General features: G+C 38.8%; 1 protein-coding gene across 9 annotated transcripts in view; it reads right to left on the reverse strand.

Moving 5' to 3' along the window:
- mical2b (microtubule associated monooxygenase, calponin and LIM domain containing 2b) overlaps positions 1-20,793 on the reverse strand; it is a 57,883-nt gene that overhangs the window by 18,415 nt on the left and 18,675 nt on the right. For 5 of the 9 annotated variants that reach the window (XM_061036821.1, XM_061036825.1, XM_061036822.1 and 2 more), the window contains exons 4-19: positions 19,502-19,618; positions 18,151-18,252; positions 17,328-17,483; positions 17,138-17,238; positions 14,876-15,133; positions 14,671-14,786; positions 14,256-14,382; positions 13,823-13,913; positions 10,778-10,925; positions 7,171-7,370; positions 3,912-3,997; positions 3,545-3,613; positions 3,292-3,417; positions 2,154-2,327; positions 1,637-1,912; positions 1,408-1,542 (exon numbers count right to left, since the gene is read on the reverse strand). In XM_061036821.1, coding sequence (XP_060892804.1) covers positions 1,408-1,542; positions 1,637-1,912; positions 2,154-2,327; positions 3,292-3,417; positions 3,545-3,613; positions 3,912-3,997; positions 7,171-7,370; positions 10,778-10,925; positions 13,823-13,913; positions 14,256-14,382; positions 14,671-14,786; positions 14,876-15,133; positions 17,138-17,238; positions 17,328-17,483; positions 18,151-18,252; positions 19,502-19,618 — 2,282 coding nt within the window. The remainder of the gene's footprint in view (positions 1-1,407; positions 1,543-1,636; positions 1,913-2,153; positions 2,328-3,291; positions 3,418-3,544; positions 3,614-3,911; positions 3,998-7,170; positions 7,371-10,777; positions 10,926-13,822; positions 13,914-14,255; positions 14,383-14,670; positions 14,787-14,875; positions 15,134-17,137; positions 17,239-17,327; positions 17,484-18,150; positions 18,253-19,501; positions 19,619-20,793) is intronic. The other 4 variants (XM_061036827.1, XM_061036826.1, XM_061036824.1 and 1 more) reach the window with 3 other exon arrangements.

Here is a 20,793-nt window from a genome sequence, read left to right on the forward strand (position 1 = left end):
GCTTTAATAAAACCACTTCTAATCACACTTTGGACATTTTGGGTTATTTAAAGAGAGACTTGTTTTTACACTTTGAGCTGTTCTCAATCACTGACTTCAGCAGGAAAAAGTCAAGTCAAGCATTACTGTGAACCAATCAGATAGGCAATGTTTAATAGAAAGTGAGTGAAGTTGTTGTGTTAATTGTACATGTTGCCAGCTGTCAATCATAATGGTTCAAGCCACCACCGTTAGCATACAAACCACACAAGGTTAGTGTTTACTGGAGTATTTTAATTTTTAAGTAATGCATGTTAGGTTGCCTGCTGACAACTGGCCTGGGACTACAGCTGGAAATTATCCACACAAGCTAAATCTGCTCCTTTTACTGTACAGTTCATTAAAGGGGTCTGTCCATGAAACAATAAACAAATAAACTCAACTAAGATCTTGAACACAGCTCACTAAAACAATGAATTTGCAATAATAACAAGGGATGCAACACATTCAACTCCCCATGTGATACGTATCACAAAACTGGCTTCCTGATAGGATTTAATCATTAATCATTAAGAAGTGTGACCCAATAGAAGTCTATTTATTAATTTTGAAGATAAAAACCTGTTTTGCTTGACAAGTATTTCTGAGGTTGTGTAGTTACTAATACAACACTGCACTTTATTTAGATCAGTGACTCTGATAATGTCCAACAAAACCACCAGTACACTTCACCCTGCATATTTTTCATGTCTCTCCAGTATCTCGATATAGCCACATTTGACATGTTGCATCATGTCCGTTGTGCTTCTTGTATAGTTTATCAGTCACATACATTAATGCACACTGCGATGTCCGTCATATGGTCACCTCATCTACACCCCACTATGAAACAAGACAGAGCTTTCACCACAACTAAATCTTCACTCGCTTTCTGCCATGTTTGAGTGCCTTTCTTCTTCAACTACTGATGTTGTAGAAGAGAAGCCAAAAGCAGATAGTGCCCTCTGCTGGTTAAAAGGAGTATAGCAAAGATATTTATTTGTATTATTGATTTAAATTGTCCATATCTGTATCCACTTTTAATTACTAAAACCAGGTTATATGCAGAAATGTTTTGTAAACAAATCAGGGTAATGAAAATAATGTACATGCAGAGTGAGGAAACAATAAGTCCCTTAATTTAGACAAGTCATTAAAAATCATATAATTAAACATCTTCCAATTTGAAAATCAAGGATACTGTAGATATTAATGCTGGAATATTAAAATATAGCTCTACTCGTACTGATTCTGCATCTTTCACATGCGGAACCAACTCCACTGTTAGTGCCTTTTTTCCTTAAGTGATGTTGTCTTTGCTAGCAGGATACAGTTAACTCAAATTTGACAAAAGCAAAGCATGAAAAAGTGTTTGGTGCAATACACCACCTGTGAATCAGGTGGAGGAGACAAAGAAGCAGAAGGAGGTTTTTTAGAGCCCGGAAACATGGAGGAGAGGAGGACGGCTCTGTCTTTTATACTCTGTCCAGAATACTCTCTTGTAGTCAGTCTCTTGTCTTTACTCTGCATGTTGCAGAAGAGAACATGAATTTAGCTGAAACTCTCTAAAAAAAAAGTTGTTGTTGAAAATGTTGTGCACATCTGTTAAGAAATTCACCTGCTGCAATGACTCCTCTGACCTGACCGAGGAATGATCATTATCCCAAGCAGAAAGCTGACTGTTTCTCTGGTGAGGAGAGGTGCATTCTGGGATGTAATGCTTAGTTACTTTAGGGCTCGGTGAACGGGAAGGACTTAATGGGCTCTCAGAGCGCGAGGGTGAAGGAGAGCGACTGTAGTTGCCCTGAGAAGGAGAGCATTTAGGGGTACAGAGGAAACTGGTTTCCTGAGCCACAGCACTGGGATTCTCCAGTAAGCGAAGGTAGATGGAAGGCTGGAAACAGGAGAGGAGGAGGAAATAGAGGTTTTTAACTATTACACTAACAATTCACAGTATTTATAATCTCTACCTAAATAAAACTCACAGCTTATTTTACAAAAGTGAAAAAACAGAGGACACATCTTAGGTTTCAAACTGAATAAGTACGAGAGCTGCACATGGTTGTTAATCGAATACAGAACTCATCCAGTCACACTCACAACAAGTGCTCAGACGTGTTCGGAGGGAGTCATACCTGCCACTTGGGGCGAGTGGGAGGCAGGGGAGGAGGAGAGGGGACTTCCTTTGGTTTCGCAAAACGGGGGTTTTGTCGGTCCTCCTCCTCCTCCTCCTCCTCAGAGAGAGGAAGTGGAGTGGTGGAAGGGGACTCAGACGGATAGAAAGAGGGATCAGATGGGTCCTCATCAGACTGACGCAGGAAAGGAGGGAAAAGTGAGAGGAAAGGAGATGGAAAGTATTGAAGTTTAGGAAAAGTTTAAAAGATGCCAAAGACATTATTTGGAGAAAGTATTCAGCACATGTTTCAATCAGGATGTTTGATGAAAGTGGCACATTATACAAAGACAAGATAAGAGAGGTGTATTTTCAGTGTGAAGATTACATTAAATGAAGAGATTGGAAATGTTATTATCATTATTATCATAATATTATTATTATTATCATAAATAATTTATCATTTAAATACATATACATGCTTGTAATGGATTCTGAAATATTTAGTCATGAGAGGGTTAAAGACCCAAACCTGCATGCAGGGTGATTTTGAATTATAACATCAAGCTCACTTCTGAATGGAACATGGAGGAAAGTGAAAGACATTACAATGTTGATTATATAAGAAATAACCCATGAGAAACTTTTAAGAAATGTAAAAGCAGCTAAATTTAAAGCATTATTATTTAACCTGTTTCACATTTTGAGTTTGTTGTGCTCTGAAATCCTGTTTTCTTACATTTTCTTTGAATTGATAAAAAATTGTTTGACTTCAAATTAAATTCAAGTAAAAGTCAGAAGACAGAATTGTTCATATTTGAGTGGTGAAATGCAAAATGTTTCAACAATTGAGGATTAGGAATCAAACCTCAAAAGAATCAATCTGCTCTCTGTTCTATCAGATGACACCCTGCAAGTCATTTAATGCAGGTGAAAGGTGAACTCTGAGGGACATAAGTGATGATATTTATCTTGTATTTTTCAGCTACAAAAAGATGAACTCAAAGCTCATACATTCAGTAATGTATTAATAACATTAAGTAATAATTATCTCAATATTTAAGTTATTACAGCTTTAAATACTTTAATATCTGAAACCCAAGTTCATCTCCAGTGGGTCTGGCCCATCAATGGCTGTCAGAGTTTCTTCTGTCTCTCACCTTGTTGCTCGTCTTTCCTGTCGAGTTCTCCTCAAACTTAGCCAGCAGCTGAGTTGCCATGGAGCGGACCTTGTTCTCACGCAGCTCTCCATCCTCACCAGCAGGTGGGGCACTGTGACAAGACAGCTGACGCCATGCAAGGGACGTGGAGGGATTATAGAAGAATAAAGAAGAGCAGTATGGAGAAATAAAGTCACTTCATATTCAGCAATATCTGGAAAACATCAAACATCAATTTCCACTCTAACTGCACCTCTGTGAGGTAGTGGTTGCCTTTCCGCCGTCTCTTGTGAACTGAATCTTCCTCCAGCTTCTTGTCGTCCTGTGATAGTGGATTCCATCAAGATTAATTTACAACAACAAGCTGTCTATCTGAATCAAGCTGACACAAACAGAGAGGAAGTGTTAATGTTTATCAAAACAGAAAACTATGATACACTGTTCACATGTGTAGCCTAGTCATGAAGAAAGCCTCTATATCTGTGAATGATAAGATTCATTATAACAATGCCATGATGTCGGTGTAAGATTATCATAACATAAATTCACTGATCATCTTGTTCAGAGAAAGAGACAAACAGAAAGTGCAGAATTCAAACTCTGCCTGTGTTTTGTGTTACCCTGGGTATCCTCTTCCTGGGCTGAGCCTGCTTCTTATTTGATTTAGCTGGATATTCCTCGCTGTTCTCATCTGGTTGCCTTGAACCTGGAACATAAACACACATAGATCAATTATATTTATAGAAACGTAGATCAACAAGGATTTCATCTGATACAATGACACTGAACAAAACGTTGTTCACAAGGATGCATTTGAAGTTAAAGCCTTCAGAGACAGGATTTCCAAACAATCAGAGGCGAGAAATCATCTGAGGTGTAAGTTATCATCACTTCAATCAAAAACACTTGTTGAATAAACATGATGAATGTTTAAAAGGTGACTTTTTTTGTGGTAGTTGTCACTTTCCTCAATGTTCATTTCACGTCAATATCAATCTGTCTATTCTGCCATTTCTTTATAATATATGAAGAAATGACAGCTTGTAAATGTACACATGCTCACTATGAGTGTCATGTGTACCGAGATTTTTTTTAAATTAGGTACAGGCAAAAAAATACACATAACATTATAACAAAGAGTAAGATGACATTAAAATATAACCTCAGACTTATAAACAACAACAAAAGACACGGTAAGTAAACTTAAAATCAACAAGACTTATCTTCATATATATATTTAGTAGACTGTATCTTGGGTCCTTTTTATTACACTCGTCACAAGAGCTAAATTTGATTTCCATTTAAACATTTACGTGTTGCTACTTTATTCATTTGCAGCATTTTTCCCCAAAAGAAAATTATGTTTTAATGTTTTTCTAACAAAAACTTAGATTCAGGTGAACTCTTGATTGGGCTTAAATGTAAATACTTTAACCAGAAGAATGAAAGCATTTAGTCAAATTTAAATGGTAAATGGACTTGAGCTTGTATATTTCTTTTCTAGTCTTCTGACTACTCAAAGCTCTTTTACACCGCATGTCACACCTACACATTCACACACTGATGGTAGAGGCTGCTGAGTAAAGAGACTATCAGTATTACCTTATCCATTAATACACATTTATACACCACTGACTAAACAGCAGAAATATATCAATATATTGTGAAAATATCACAAACGTAAACTTCCTTTTTCATCCAGAACCATCCATTCTCCACCTCCACTGCAGTTTCATACTGAAGCTCTCCACACAGTTTCAAACTCTACTGAATCACTTCACAATAAGAGACTGGACTGCTCTAACAGAACATACTTCAACTATCCATCACTTTTCTTTGAAATCAAGGCTGCTTAAAAGATTCTAGATGAGGACTAATAATATGTCCCGGGCTGAAAGAGATTTTCATTTTGGAGTTTTAAAAGGTTTAAGAAACAAAAAAAAATGTGTAATGTTGATCCACTTGTGAGCTATTATTAATAGAGAGTTGTTCCTAACCCTCATGTGTGAGTGTGATTTAAAAATGATACCACTCTGAATCTGTGGTTTAAAGATAATAGCATTATATTTTCTATTAAAACACTTTTGGCTTCTAAATAAATACCTACAGGCTTGCATACAAACCGCCAATTCCCTCTGGACGTCAATAAAATGTAACTGAAGGAGTGTCTACATGAGAACAGCAGGCATGGATAGAGAGATGAACCATCAGTACACTGTGAAGGGGGGTTCATCCTCGTAATCGTACATTTTAAAAAACTGACCAGAAACCCCTTCTGCAGCTTTTGGATAACAATTTAAGATTCCTTAAGACAATTTAGATACAATGGAATACACTAGTAAACTCGTTTCAAGCAGATGTTTTCCCAATCATATAAATAACCTCCTAATTTGTACAGAAGTACATTGTCAACAAATGGGCTGTAAAAATGTCCCTCTTTAGGTGAATCACTTTCCCAGCCTTCAGAGGTGTGGGTTGCTCCATGGTGACAGCAGTGCGGGCGACACAGACGTTCACAGGATGTTGGCATTAAAGTGAAACGCAGCCGAAGCCTGAGCTTACAGTGGTGGTGTGACTGAAGCTGAGGACCTCCACAGTCCCATGGAGTGATTGGATATGGCTTCCACAGACATAGTACACATACCAGTCATGACTCTGGCAGGGACTAACCTGACCACGGTTGTGTAACGTGCAACTCGAACTCACCCAAAGGATAAAATAGTCCCTGAGCCTCAGGGATTCTTATTTCAAAAAGGATTTGGTGTATACCACTAGAAGAAACATTGTTGATATGTTAAGTGTAGAATTTTTGAAGAAGAGTCTGAATGATCCCAATCAGCTTCTTAACACTTATAGTCATTTAAAAGAGATAATGTGTTATTACACAGCTAACAGTAAGGTTTCAACTTAGTACTTTCCCCCCTCTCTGTTTGGTTAAAAAAAACATGACATCCTGTTTTCACATCTTTCTTGGTTAGGTATAGTGTTACACATGTTAGGTGTTTAGGGTGAAAATCTGCATCCACTCAAATGGAGTTGCCTTTTTTCTGTTTGTTTGTATTCTATATAACTGGATCCCTTTTTCATAAGCTGGAGTACATTTGTAAACTGATCACTTCCTCTTTGGGAAACAGGGGTTAGGAAGTCAGAGGAGGCATTCACCCACTATACTGTATCACATTTAAGACCATGGTTTATGGTATAAAGTCCTGTTGTGTTGTTGTTGTGTCTCCTGTACATTTAGATTCAAAGATTTACTGAAGGCTGATGTTACGTTTATCAAGAAGGAGAACAAGCTCTCTTTAGTTGATCTTTGAGTCTATCAAACTGTTTGAGTTAGTCCTGAGAATTCAGAGGTATGACGGCCACAGGATTAGACTCTAAACAACAGGACACCACCCACTCACTCAACTAATGAACAAAAGTTTTCTCAATATAAGTGTTGTTATGTTTAACCAAATGTACTTTACAGTTATTTACATAATAATATCCATGGTCCATGTTTTTTTTTTGTATGTTAACAATGTGGGTTGAACTTTAGTATTAGGCCAGCAATGTTGGACTGCGTATTGCCATGCCAGGACCTGCAAAAAGTTAGGATGCCAGAAAAGAAAGACAGCTAGGGCATTTGACCCCAACAAATAACCTGCTGACAAGCTTTTTTCAGTCAGCTCCAAAGCTGATCCGAGCCAAGCTGAGGAAGCTAATGTTAGCCAGGAGGCTAATGTTAGCCAGGAGGCTGCTGATCCAACACACATCTGTGGATATTATAGAAAGACATTTATGAGCCTTTCAGGGGCCCAGTTGTCTCTGTGGGTGGCCTGCTACTAATACTACATTTGAATTCAGTTTTCGCACTGAAGCAGGAAGAAACCTTACCGTTGTTGTTTCCTGTGGTGTTCCTGAAAGTCTCGTAGAACTTGGAGAGGTAGAGAACCATCAGCAGCTTGTCTGGTTCGGCCTCTGCAGCCATCTCCTTTCCCCTCGTCACTGGCTGGATGCCAAACTCCCGCTCGGCCACGTCAAATGCCAGCTGGTTGTTCTCTGCCATGTCCTCCTCGTTCAAAGAGTCAAAGTCACTGAGGACGAACCAAAGGGAGGGAAGGTTAGCCTACATGCTCATGCCGTTTCTTGAAACATCATCATAGAAAACACACTTGCACACTCATTTCATGAGACAGGTGCGTAGAAGAGCAATGTGTCCATCAAAACCTAAAGGTATACTTCTTCAACATCTTCAACCTTCCTGCTGGATGGTAATGTGTGGTCAGGTGAGAGGGAAAACTGCAGGTGGATTCTGCTTTACCTGATTTACATGACCTAGTTTGTTTTTATTCAGTAAGTGATTGAGTATGCAAAAGAAAAGAGAAATTCAGGTTGTTACAAAAATGTCCCACAATGCTTTGCACTACAGAGAAAAATCTTCTTACTGGCATGACGATCACAAGACAAAAAGTCTCCCGACATAATCGTGCACATGTAAGGCCGACCATATGACCACAGAATAACAGAACAATGAGTACTTGTTATGTTAAAGTCTTTCTGTGTGATTTTTCACACTTAAATGTAATATAAATCAAGTATATCCTCTGAAAATAACTCTGTGAGTCATGACTGTCTACAATGGGTGTAACACCCGAGTCCCACTGTCTGTGATGTTTTCAGAGCTTCATCTGCAGCTCCTCTTAGCTTACAGACCCTGAAAGTGTTTGTCAGCACATATTGTAGCTTCTGGCACAGAATGTCAGAGCAGCGGAGGATCAAAATGGTTTAGCACTAATAGATGATCTTCATAGTGAGCCTTGAATGAGTTTCCAAAGGACCAATATGAATTTGTGAGTGTGAGTGAGCTAGTAAGATTGGACCCTGGTGAGAAGGCACTTTGAATTACAGCCTCCGACATCACAGTTTGAAGGTGTTTGTGAATGTTGACACGTGAAGTGAAGCACTCTGAAGACTTGAAAGGCTTCATATAAATGACTGTTACTGTTTCAGGTCACTTTAGGGCTTCTGAATTGTTTTCCAACGTTGCAGGGACTTTATGGGCTTTACTCTTTTCTATTTTCTTAGGATTATTTTAGAGGTAAGTTCTCTTTTATTGGACGGGTTATTTCTGAGAGTTCAGAGATATGGACAGGATTTTGGGGGGTGAATCTTGGAAGACTTGCAACAACAGTTGAACAAACCAGCGTTGGGTTTGTTTTATAGATTGTGCTTCAAACACTTTACTGCCCCCCCTCCCCCTGCCCCATTCTATTTACGGTTTTATTTTTATTTTATCTTTCTAAATCTTAATTTAATTATCTTTTTTCTCTTCGTACCTTTTCTTTGGATTTTTATTTATTTTTTATTTTATTTCATGTTGTATGTATTCTTGTATGTTTTAAAAAATATATCTAAAAATGTGCCAGGATGAACAAAATATGTGATGAAATATGACAACATGTAATGTAGTAAAACAGCCTGCGATAAAGTATTTAAAAAAAAAAAAACACTTTGCTGTCAAGGTTTACTAACTCTAAAAACCTGCTACACTGCACCCGTTCAGCACAACGTGACAGATAGCAGCAACAAGTTGCTGAACAGAGAGTTTTTCATTGAAAAACCAGAAAGTTGTTTTTGAATGTTTCTGAAAAAAATAAAAATGTTGACTGCATCCCAATTGCACTGTATGTCTTGGACATAAAAAAAAAAGAAAAGCCAGAAAGTTGAAGCGATCACAAAAAGAACTTGTTCCCGAAAAAACAAAACTCTTCTCCGAAGATCAAAATGTTTGTGCCAAATCCATATGAATTGAAACAGGTATTTGAATGGCCATAAGATATTTGATTTTGAAACTAGTAGCAGACTGGTGGACTGACCACCCATACTAAGAGTTAATGCACTCATCATAGCTAAACACTACTCAGAAGTATACAAAATCAAATCATACATCATCTCTATATGAGTAGAGATTATGTTATATATGAGAGAACATAACAACCAGCAACAACAAAGAGGTCAGTGAAGTATGTTTGAGTCTGTTAAATAAGCTCTCTCAAAGTAATGATGTCATTCCCATCAATCATGTTGACATTTTGATTTGCTGTCTCACTTGTGTGTGTTCTGACTGGCTCAAGTAGGTCAGTGTGGACTGTATGACATCCTGTTTTTGAAAGCAATGACTCAGCTGTTAGATTCATCACAATCACTTGGGTGTATGTGTCAGCTTTTCACAGGAAACTTGGAACAAAACTGTGATGCACTCATTTGTTAAAGATGGTGATACCATCTTGTATATCCAGCACAAACAACAGACATTACCACAAGGCCATTAAATTCATACTTAGATGGCTATTACACTCACCACTCTGAGTTCTATGTTATCACTGATATCTAAAGGGCTTTAGAATACGTATGACTTAATCTTTAAGGATTCAGGATACTTAACACCCTATCACACAACTGATTGGCTTTAAAGGTTCCTCCAACACACTCTGACCCGAGGAAGACTGGTGTCCTGTGATATGCATCTTACAACTGGAATGATCAAAAATATAGCTAGCATTCTTCTTCTTTTCTTGCTTTTATTTCATTTATTTCATTTGGTAATATATGTGACATAGTGTTAATCTGGTTAAGGACAATAAGATGATAAATGTCCATCGACTACTGTTTCCCCATGATGTAGATGAATGTCAATAGATTAAATGTAATTATTTACCATTATGTCACATTTAAAAATAAAAGAAATGTAGGCTTTTATTTTGAATTGTTTTGCTGTCTTAAGCTGAGTATGTTACTTGCTGTTTCAATTAAATCCTGGTTTTATTTTGAAAAGACCTTCTGGTAGATCGAAGGTTACAACATTAATGTTACTGATCAAAAACTAAATGAAAACAGCCAAAAGGAACTGTAAAACAGTGAAATGTTTGATGTCATGAGGTGGATTTACTTTGGACTCGTCATCTGAGCTGTCTCAGTGTTTTAAAGTGAAATGAGACATTCAAAGATGCAGCAGTGTCGTTCTTTCAAACTGTGACTAGAGGGAGACACTGTAGAGGATTATCCACGGTGCAGGCACATACTAGCATTAATTGCAAATTAAAATAAAACAACGTTATTTCAGACCATGATTAACCGTTATTAATTAATTAATGCTGGCAGCCCTAATAATGAGCCCTTTAAATTTTAAGACTAAGACTGAGACTCAATCTAAAACAGCTGCCAAAATGAACACTAAACTGTTTTTTGAATCGAATGAACTTGTTATAATTGTTTGGTATGTATTATTTGTTCGTTCTCAGGTCTCTTTTGCAAAGAGATCTTATAATTCTTGACTAGGGAGGGACTGTTTGAACACAACCTCAATAAAATACATTTTATCCTGCTTAGTTCAAATAGAGCCAGTCTGGACATGACTCCTCAGAAGTCCTCAGAAAAACTACCCCAACCTGAATAACTGTCAGTGACATGAGTTTGCAGCCTGGCTTGTGTGTGCTCTTACATGAGGTCTGGCCTCTGGCGGTGTATGAGAGCACAGAGGGCCAGGCCGTTCTTCCAGGAGGATGTGAGGTTGGTGACGTTGACCCCCCTGTAGTCTTGAGTCTGCTTCTGACACCAGGTCAGCAGCCGGCCAGGACGCACATCAGAGTCTGTGCAGGAAAAAAAACACATCCACGATGAAATCAGTGAGGTGCAGACAAGCTGTTGACTTTGAACAATAAAACTTGTGTCATTAAAAAAACTGATTTTAAATCCAGTGTAACACTTAAGCTTTGTAACTAGATAAACCCTAACCCATGAGGGTAAAGACAGAGCAGACATTCAGGTCTCTGCACAAACTCTCCTTCTTTTACAATCTGTAGCAATTGATTTGATGAACTTTAGAAACGCATATCTGTTATGTAGTCTCTTTCTTTCCTGTACAGGGAATGGAATGAGGAATAAAGAGAGAAATGGATTCCTGAGAGCTTGAAATCACAACTTGTGCATTGTGTTTAATAGGATGTAAGTTATGTCTAAACCTTTTTCACCATTTTATTGTTTGGTTTGGTTGAGGAGGCACACAGTTGAACAACAACTTCTAAAACATGTTTCACAAACTAAAAATGATAACCATCCATGAAGTAAGGTTTAAAACAAGAGTAGGATCTGAATATGTCTCTTGTGTGTCTTGACTTTGAGCTTTTGTTCTTGTATATCAACAACACTCCATGGGTTGAATGACTGTGTGTCCTGGGAGTAGAGATGACTCATAGTGACAAACCCACACAGAATTATCACCAACTCTCTACTTCCCATCAGCACTAATAAGGATTTACAGTGACATAAGCTCAAGGCTTTGTTTTTATAACCTACATCTTTGATATACACCTAATCTTGTTTTGGTTCATCATTTTAAGGAGAAGGGGATTGCAGTTGTTGGCAATCAAAACTAAAAGAAAAAGGGAATACTGGAATTGTATTTCTCAGGTGACCTGATACACTACTCTAACTAAATTTGCTTTGGATGTGTTAATAATTCACTTTTTATGTCATAACCTGAGGTGATTAAATGTAGCGGTTGTCCAATTGCTGACAAGTGGCCAAAAAGTCCATAAAGGTTTTTTCAACATAAAAAAAGGTGTTCCTCTCATAGTTAAACCTCCATAGATTAGTCAGCTGTGTCTGCCACATGCTGTTTAAAGGTTTATTTTTTTGGCTTTTTATGACTTTATTTAGAGGACAGTGGATAGAGGCAGAAATCGGGGACAGAGTGGAAACGACCTGCAGGAAACGGGTCAGAGTCGAACCTGGACAGCCCGCCTGGAGGACCACAGCCTCCATACAAGGGAACCTTTTTCAGCTGTGACTGAGATAAGGCTCACACTAACCACTAGGCGCCCCTGCAGCATATTGTTTATCAGTATAACCCTGCTGGTGCAGAGTAGAGCAGGTTAGCACACGTCTGTGAGAGGCATCATGTCTGACCCTCATGTGGGTGAAATGTTATCCAGCTGTATTGTCTGTGATGAGGTGTGTCAGCTTTGACTGAGATAAGGCTTGAGTTTCCCCTCAGCAGAGACACACAAGCATTCACTATGATATCAGCCACCTTCTTCTCCAGTGAGCCATTTTCAAGAGTTCATTTTCAAACAGCATGGCTGGTCATGCCACATTGACTCAGGGTTGAGACATTTCCATCAACATTTGCAGCCTCTTAAATTAAGTTGTGAAGAACATGAAGAAACACTTTCATGAAGTGCTAATGGGCTTTGCATGCCTCTTATCTCAGCGGTGACTCATAGGCTCATCAGATTACCATTACAACACAAGAGGGAGCTTTGGAAGAAGAGTGATGTCACATTTGGGATGTTGGCACCAATCCTCATGGACTATAATGTGCCTAAAGATACATTATAAGTCTATAGTCTGTTAGACAACAGAATGTTTAATCAGGGAACAGTGGGGAAAGTTCCAGTACCATGTCATCATATCATATCTATTTTTTAAATCAATCTTACTTGTATTTTCTGTTATACTTTTCATATTTTGTACTTAATTTAGGGCGCACTCACACTATGCAAAGTTGTCCTGTACCGTGCTTAAGCATGATTGCCCCCCCTCCCCATTCCCCCACTGGCCTGCACTCACACTGCTCCAGGACTAACCGGGCCTGAGCTGAGAACGGTTACCTCTTATACATAAGGTGGTAATACAACACAGGCATGGCTTTATGTAATCATGAGGTTGAAGAAATATATATGTCTGACATGTACAAGTCAAGGTAATGTCTTCTTTCTAGCCTATTGGAAGTCTATTTCAAATGGAAAGGAATGTACCTTCTAACAGAATATCAGCAACACTGTGAACATGAAAACTTTGTCAGCCATGTGAGTTCTGTTGCTGTGTTGTCTGCCCATGGCCGAACTCTAATTCTAAGTCTGTTTCGCGATTTCCTGATTGAATATTTACAACAGAAACAACTCCCACCTACCACTAGTCAAACAAACAGGACTTTAGGGGTGAAGTTTGCTTAGGCTCTGTACGGATTGCCTAGTGTGAGTGCGCCCTTCAAGGCACTCAGTGTATGTCTCTATCTCTAATATTCAACTTTATATCTCAATAATGCATAATAATGATAGCAATAATGTTATTACTATTATTTGTAATGCCATAATCAAGGACATTATCATCTCCACAATAACACTAATCCTTATTTTGTATCATTATGACATACTCTGGGGTTCAATTCCCAGCTCCTGCTGTCACATGTCAAAGTGCTCCTGGGAAAAACACTGAACACAAGTAGCTCTTGCTGCTACGCCAGCAACGTGTACAATCAGTGTGTGAATGTGATATATAGTGTAAAAGCTTCGAGTGATCAGAAGACTAGAAAAGCGCTATACAAGCGCAAGTCCATTTACTATTGCTGTTCTTATTATTATAACAATTACCTTTCATATCATTATTATCATTCATTTATCATCATTATTACTTTAGGATGTTAGTGTTTAAACACCCTGTGGCATCAAACATGTCAGCCGCCAGGACAAAATCCTCATCTCACCTCTTCTGGATAAGTTCACAGATCTACGTCGAGGTCCTCCTACTTCCAGCTGGCACAAGGACTCCTGGCCATCAATGAACAGATGACGCACCTGAAAGAAAAAGAAAATAATAGGAGGGAAAGACAGAAGAAGAAAACATATCCTTATCAGCTTTCAAAAATAATTCACCAATCACAGAACTGAATGTAAAAATAGTTCTCCAACACATAAACTGGATTAAAACATTTTATTCTGATGTCATGAAGCTTCATGAAATAAATATATCTTCATTGTTTATATTCAATTAGCTTTTCATTAAACACCTTCTGTAAATGATTGGGCATCTGCATTTGATTGTATTCTTATTTTTTTCCCTTAGCACAACTTGGTCACTTTATGTAGAAATATTCTAGAATAAAAAGTTGTTTTTAATCATGTAAGTGTGGGACTGACCTGATGTGGGCGTACACAGCTGGAGTTGAGGTTGGGGTAGCGGGTACCAGGATCAATGGAGTACTGTTCAAAGTTTTTACTGATGTTCTCCGTGGTGGTCTGAGGTAGCAGCCGGTAGAGACTCTCCCTGAGGAACAGCAGAGCAGATATAACCGGCTGATTCTTCATAGAAAGATCTGAGATCACTTTGACCCCTTGATCTGTCTGAAGACAGGAAACACTGGGAAAAGCTGAGGGTACAAAAAGGTTGCCATAAACAATGTAAACTAAAAACCTCTCTCACCTTTTGGGATTGATGCTTATTCACTAACTGTCTGTGAGTGTCGCTCTTCATCACTCTTTAATATCAAAGGGAAATAAACAGAGAGCACAGACAACTCTAAAGTTACAGTATGCTGCATTCAAAGCCACACACCTCTCAGCCAGTGTCTCCAGGGGACTCTTGCCTTGTGTCCAGCCCTTCACCATCCAGGCAGTGTCAAAGGCTGCGAGAAAGCCCCGAGCACAACCAGTACCCATCGGCCAGAAGGGCTGCAAGCAGAGAACATGATGTAAGTAAGAACATCTCACACAGTCTGACATGAGAAGAACACAACACCCTCTGTCCCTCCTTATTGTACCTCAAGCAGACTATCTCCCACCAGTGCAACCACCAGCTGATGTCCATGTTTCTCCCGGAACAAGGCGGCGTTCTCTGAGGCGTACATGCTGGTAAAGTCGAACATGGCAACATCTGGTTGTCCATAGTGGTTGATGGCGTAGTCCAGCGATGGCAGCTGGTAGTTTGTGCCAAAGTCAGCTGCTTCACGGGCGTAGGAGAGCAACGCTTCCTGGTTGACATTGTCCAGGCTCAGCAGCCGCTCCGTTTCTATGTAATCCTGTGGAAGAAAATATTTAGAAACTGCACTCCACCAGGACCGAGACTTTTTCTCTCCATAATTAACATTTTGTTAAATGATCTACAATACTTTAGCTGAATGTTTTAGAGTGGTTCTTGCACATAATGTTAATTTGTCTTTCCCCCAAAAACACAAGAAACAAAAAAACAACAAAAGACAGAAACATGCTCCCAGGTGCCACCTCCCTGGTTGATTGTTTTATTCTCTTTGCTTGGTAACAGATATTTCTGCCGTGCTAAATATTTCTTAATAAATTAAATGGAAATTCAAAGTTTATCTATTTTTTTTCCTAAGCTGCTAAATATTAAAAAAGGGACTTCTGATTTAAATGTGTACCTGTGGGGTCGATCAATGCATCCAATGACAAATTTTAATTTGGCTTTGGGTCTCAGGTCTGATTTGGTTTCCATCATTTTAGGGAATTTAAAAACTTAAATCAATTGATTCACTTTGATTCAGCCACACAAGTAGCACATTATTAGACAGTAATGTGTTTATGTGTGAATACGACAGTGAGTGACAAGTCTAAGGAATGCCCCCCATTCAAGGAATGATTTCCTTTCTCAGACATATGATATGTATATGTTGCCTAAACATGAAAATCAATTAAAAAAATTGATCACAAAAGGATTGATTTCCTTTCCCATTGAGTCTCCCAGGATATAACTGGTTCTTGTTTTTTTGGAGGTGTGACGTGTTATCATCACCAAAATAAAACATCCTAAAAACAAAGACAAAAAAGAAAGTAAAACATATTGGACTTAATCAGCACAAACCCTATTTCTCATATTTTAAGTTGTGACTTTAGCTTGCTGAGTTTCACTCCTAGAGGACTATAATGTCAACACAAAGTGGTTCACTTGCTGAATAAGTAAGATATCCAAAGTGATGAGGCCTCTGAGGCTCTGTGAGCAAAACACTCACACAGCTGAGAGTGTCGCAATCACTCTGCACTGTAAGGCAATGTAAGACGAGAGGGAGACCACTGAGGGCACAGCGAGGCAGGGTTTCAGCACCTGTGTGTGTGTGTGTGTGTGTGTGTGTGTGTGTGTATGTACAAGTGTGAGAGAGAGAGAGAAAGAAAGAGGCAGTCTGCACCTGTATGCCAATGGAATGCCAGTATATTCGAGTGGTGTCTATGTGTATGTATGTGTGTGCGTGTGCGTGTGTGTGGTAAACTGACAAATGACAATGTCCTGACCCTTACCCGTATAGGAGGGCACTGGAGAAGTACAGCACAGGGGGGGAAAGTATTTAATTAAAGGTCCTGTTCATTATAATCCTCAGTGGAGACCCATCAATCAGCTGCTCACTGCACTGGTGAACACACACATTCCAATGTACCCAGAAAACACTTTCACTATCTGCTCTGAGACCAGGTTGTAATTATAGCAACCAGTGTGTGTGTGTGTGGTAGCCTATAAGTATATATTTCAATCTCAATATTGTCAACGCAAACTTCAGCAAATGCTGTGGAAAAGTTACATGTTGTTGCTTTAACGCTCCGGGAAGTCTGACAAATTGCCACAAGTGATGTCAAGTCAGTGAGAAAAAGAGTTATAACATGTTTTGTAGAGTTTTTTAATTTTCAGACATCTTTTATTATTATTCTCAGTTTTCTCTCTCTACTGTATTTTGTCCTTCTCTTTGTTTTATAAAATGTTCATCTTAAAGTACAAAGACTTTGCCTGGCAAAGATTAGCTTAGTTTGTGTGTTTGAAGCAAGAGGCCATGATGATATCCATAAGTGGTGAAACGGTTCAGGCTGATCCGGGAACCGTTCGGATCACCCGCCACAGTTTGATCTGCACGTGATCTGTGGATCAAAATGGTGTAGCCTGTAATACATACTACCACTAAATCCCTGTGACGAGTCTCAGTGAAAGGAGGCAGCCTGTAAAGAGTGCCATGTAGACCCCACTGTAAAAATAGGAAGACATTTAAGTCTTCACTCTGTGTGTGTGTGTGTGTGTGTACACTTACATTGATGATGACCCCTTTGTCCAGCAGACTCAGCTTCTTGGCCGTCATGACAAAGTAGTGGGTGTTGTCTTTGTAGTAAACTATATTCTCTAGGTCAATTCCTACACAGATTAGAAAATGGACATGAGAGGGTGTAATAACTTTTTAGAGGAAGCTTCGAAGTGGGGGAAGTAAACAGAACACTGCTTACCCGTCTCGTCCTTGAGTTCCAGGAAAAACTTCTGGTTAAAGATGAAGGCCACCCCACTGATCTCCTCCACTTTGGCCTCTGCTGTGGTGTTCCTGTTGACAAAGTTTGCCGTGATGGCGATGGCCAATTTCCCTCGAAACTCTTTGCGACTAAAACCTGCAGGCAAAACAAAGAAAACATTAGAAATAAAACAACATTCAGAGGGAACACTGTGGGAAAACGTCTAGTCTTTTACAGCTAACGTCACATCAACCCACTCACACCCTGATAACAAAGGCTGCAATGTAAAGTGTTGACTAATTCATTCATACACATTCACACTCTGCCTACAAAGCAGTGGGAGCAACTCTGGAGCCCAAGAGCGGTGGATAGGACATTCAAAAAGCATCTAAAGAGATATTGTGCATTGTGTGATAGAGCTGTTGGTCTACAGATAAGAGACATTCTTAGCACTGAAAATAACAATATGCACCGACGGTTTCAAAAAATGAGAGTAACCTACTTAACAATGTGCACATTTTTCAGATGAACACATAATAAATATGCACACAGAGAAAGCTAACACAGCTCTATAACAGTTCATAAACCTGCACACACACTACCCACAGCTGACCACACACACACTATCAAGCTCCCATGTCAACAGGAAATGCTTCAGCCACTGACTGAAAGCAGCCTGACGACACCTCCCTCCTTTAATGGAAAAAATGTGGGTCAGGAACAAACCCTTTTTGAGGACTCACTTTGAACATAAATGCCCCATTTCACCCCACAGCACCACTCCCAACTGTGGTCGCCCGTTAAGAGTTTCCTTCCGTCTTACCGTCTAAGGTGTTCTTCCGTCCGTCAGCTCCGATTATAACATCAAAATCAAAGTCTGAGACCACATGGCTGGAGGGATGAACTTCTGCTCGCCAACCAGGACCTAAGAAGGAACACGTCAAAATAGAAGAACCCACTTTAATGAGATAACTTTCATACCATAACATTCATCTGATCTCAATCAATCGAGTTGATTCTAATAATAATAATAATACATTTTATTTAAAGGCGCCTTTCAAAACTCTCAAGGTCACCTTACAGAGCAGAGATAAAAACAACAAAGTAACAACACAACATGTACAGGATGTAAAGGAGTTATGAGAACGGGTGGAGAATGATCAGACTGAATATGCCAGTTTAAAAAGATCTGTTTTGAGATGAAATTTGAAAATGGAGAGAGAGTCGATATTACGGATTTGTGGTGGGAGGGAGTTCCAGTTCCATTTATCTTAAAATGTCTTTGTTATGTTATCTACAAAGACCCAACATGAATCCATCATGAGCACTAAGCAAAATTTAACAAAGATATTTTCATTCACACTATGTTGAGGTGCTGATTGGTTCACAATTGGTTTCCTTTTTTTGACCACTTGAGGTTTATCTTGTTTTTTCACACAGCAGCTGAAGTATGATTCTCTGTCTTTACGTCGACATATCAGAATCAGAATCAGGGTTTATTGCCAAGTACATTTACACACAGGAATTTGACTTGGTGTATTGGTGCAAAACAATTAACAAGGAAATAAAGCAGAACTAGCAACAACTTAAATAATACAGTAGAAGAAGATATTACAATATATAAAATAGAGTTTAAAATTTTAAAACATTAAATATAAAAATAAAGATAAAAAAAACACAAAATGTACAAAAGGTGCAATGTAGGAGCTGTGCAGTGGACTTAGTGTGTGTAACTACTCACAGACGGCATGTAAGGAAAATACATTTTTAAAGTCCAGTGAGCGTTAATGTAACACATAAAGAAGAGTTCAGCCTTCACATTACTTTGATGTTTTACTGACTGTGGGGCTGATGAGAGTCTGGGTTATGTGGGAGGAGGAGGGGAGGGCAGGGACATGTTATCATCATTATCGTCTCATATCTCCAAATGACATGTAAGACATTTGGCATATTGGGGAGATTCATTTAAAGTACAGCTGAAGTGTTGCTACCAGCAGACTCTGTGAATAGACTTCCACACAGTCCACTCTATGTATGTCTTTTGTGAGCCGAGACCTATCCATACATAGCAAAGACATGCAAAGGTGTCCCTGTGTGTCCCTGCCACTCACAACCCTTTAGCACAGATTATAGCACACACACACACACACACACACACACATGTGCAGACTCACTGTCGTCAGTCTGCTCCGCTGGCGGCTCCAGAAGTTTAACAAACTCCACATTGACGTGAATCTCCACTCCCAGAATTAGACTCACTTTCAGCAGCATCAGCTGGAGATTGCGGATGCCTGGAGTGGATACAGACAAATACACACATTAAGGGATTTAATATTCAAAAATGACAAAGAAAGCTCTCTATGAGTTTAATGGGCACATGACAGAAACCGTTATTAATCACCTTACTCATGGTAATAATAGTGTTATGTAGCTACCAGCCTATTCTACTGCTTTACTGTACCATATGTAACCTCCTGTAATCTTATCACAAAGCTATAAATAGAAGTGATGGTGGCTTTTTAAAGAGTACGTTTCATTTAATAGCAATGGAAGTTTACCTACAGTAGTTTATATAATACAGTCAGTTTATTGGCTGAGACTGAGTGATCAGACTGTTCAACAGTACTACCACCTGACTCTAATAATGTTCAAAATCAGTAATTCTACACACTGTGTGTGTTTTTTTAATAAGAACTGTCCTCTTTCTTTCTACAAGTGAAAGTGTTTATAGAATATGCCTAGTATTATTGTATCTCTATTGTAATTTCTTGCTTTATTTAATGTAAATATGTTTGTTGTTATTTTTACTAATTATACTACTGTTTTTGAGCTGTTGTAACAAAGACATTTCCCCCAATGGAGGATCAATAAAGTTTATCTTTATCTTTATCTTTATCAAATGAAGAGGCATATGTTGATCAAAGACCAATTTATTGTGTTTGTGGTAAAATGAGTTCACTGAGGATAAAGCCAGGGAAAAATAAGCCTTCACTTGGTTGTACTACGGGACTTCTGTGGCAAACACAGGAGCTGCTTTAGCTCAGTTGGTAGAGTAGGCGCTCCAGCTTCAATCTTTTTTGATCTGGTCAAATGTTCAACTCCCAGTGTGTCTCTCTTAAGGACATGTTTTTCCACTATAGCCGCCCTATCAAACAAAAAGCAAAAAGGCCAGTGAGGAGTCCTGTGATTTGTTTTTATGTTTGATGGAAGCCTTAAGTCAACGGACGTGCAAATTGAAAACACTAGCAGGTGTGCCAGCAAACAGCAACAGTAAATATATTGTTTTGAACATATGTGAAAAAAGTACATCTTCAATTTGAACTCTCAGTCATTCATAACATATACAGTTACCATCCATTATCTATATGTCAAACTGATACTAACTCTGAAGTCCTGCTCTTACCATCTCTTTCACCATTTTAATATAAAGTTACACAAAACTGCTGGAAATACACATTCAAAAAAA

This window comes from Labrus mixtus, chromosome 4 (assembly GCF_963584025.1).
Source record: "Labrus mixtus chromosome 4, fLabMix1.1, whole genome shotgun sequence".
Taxonomy (NCBI): domain Eukaryota; kingdom Metazoa; phylum Chordata; class Actinopteri; order Labriformes; family Labridae; genus Labrus; species Labrus mixtus.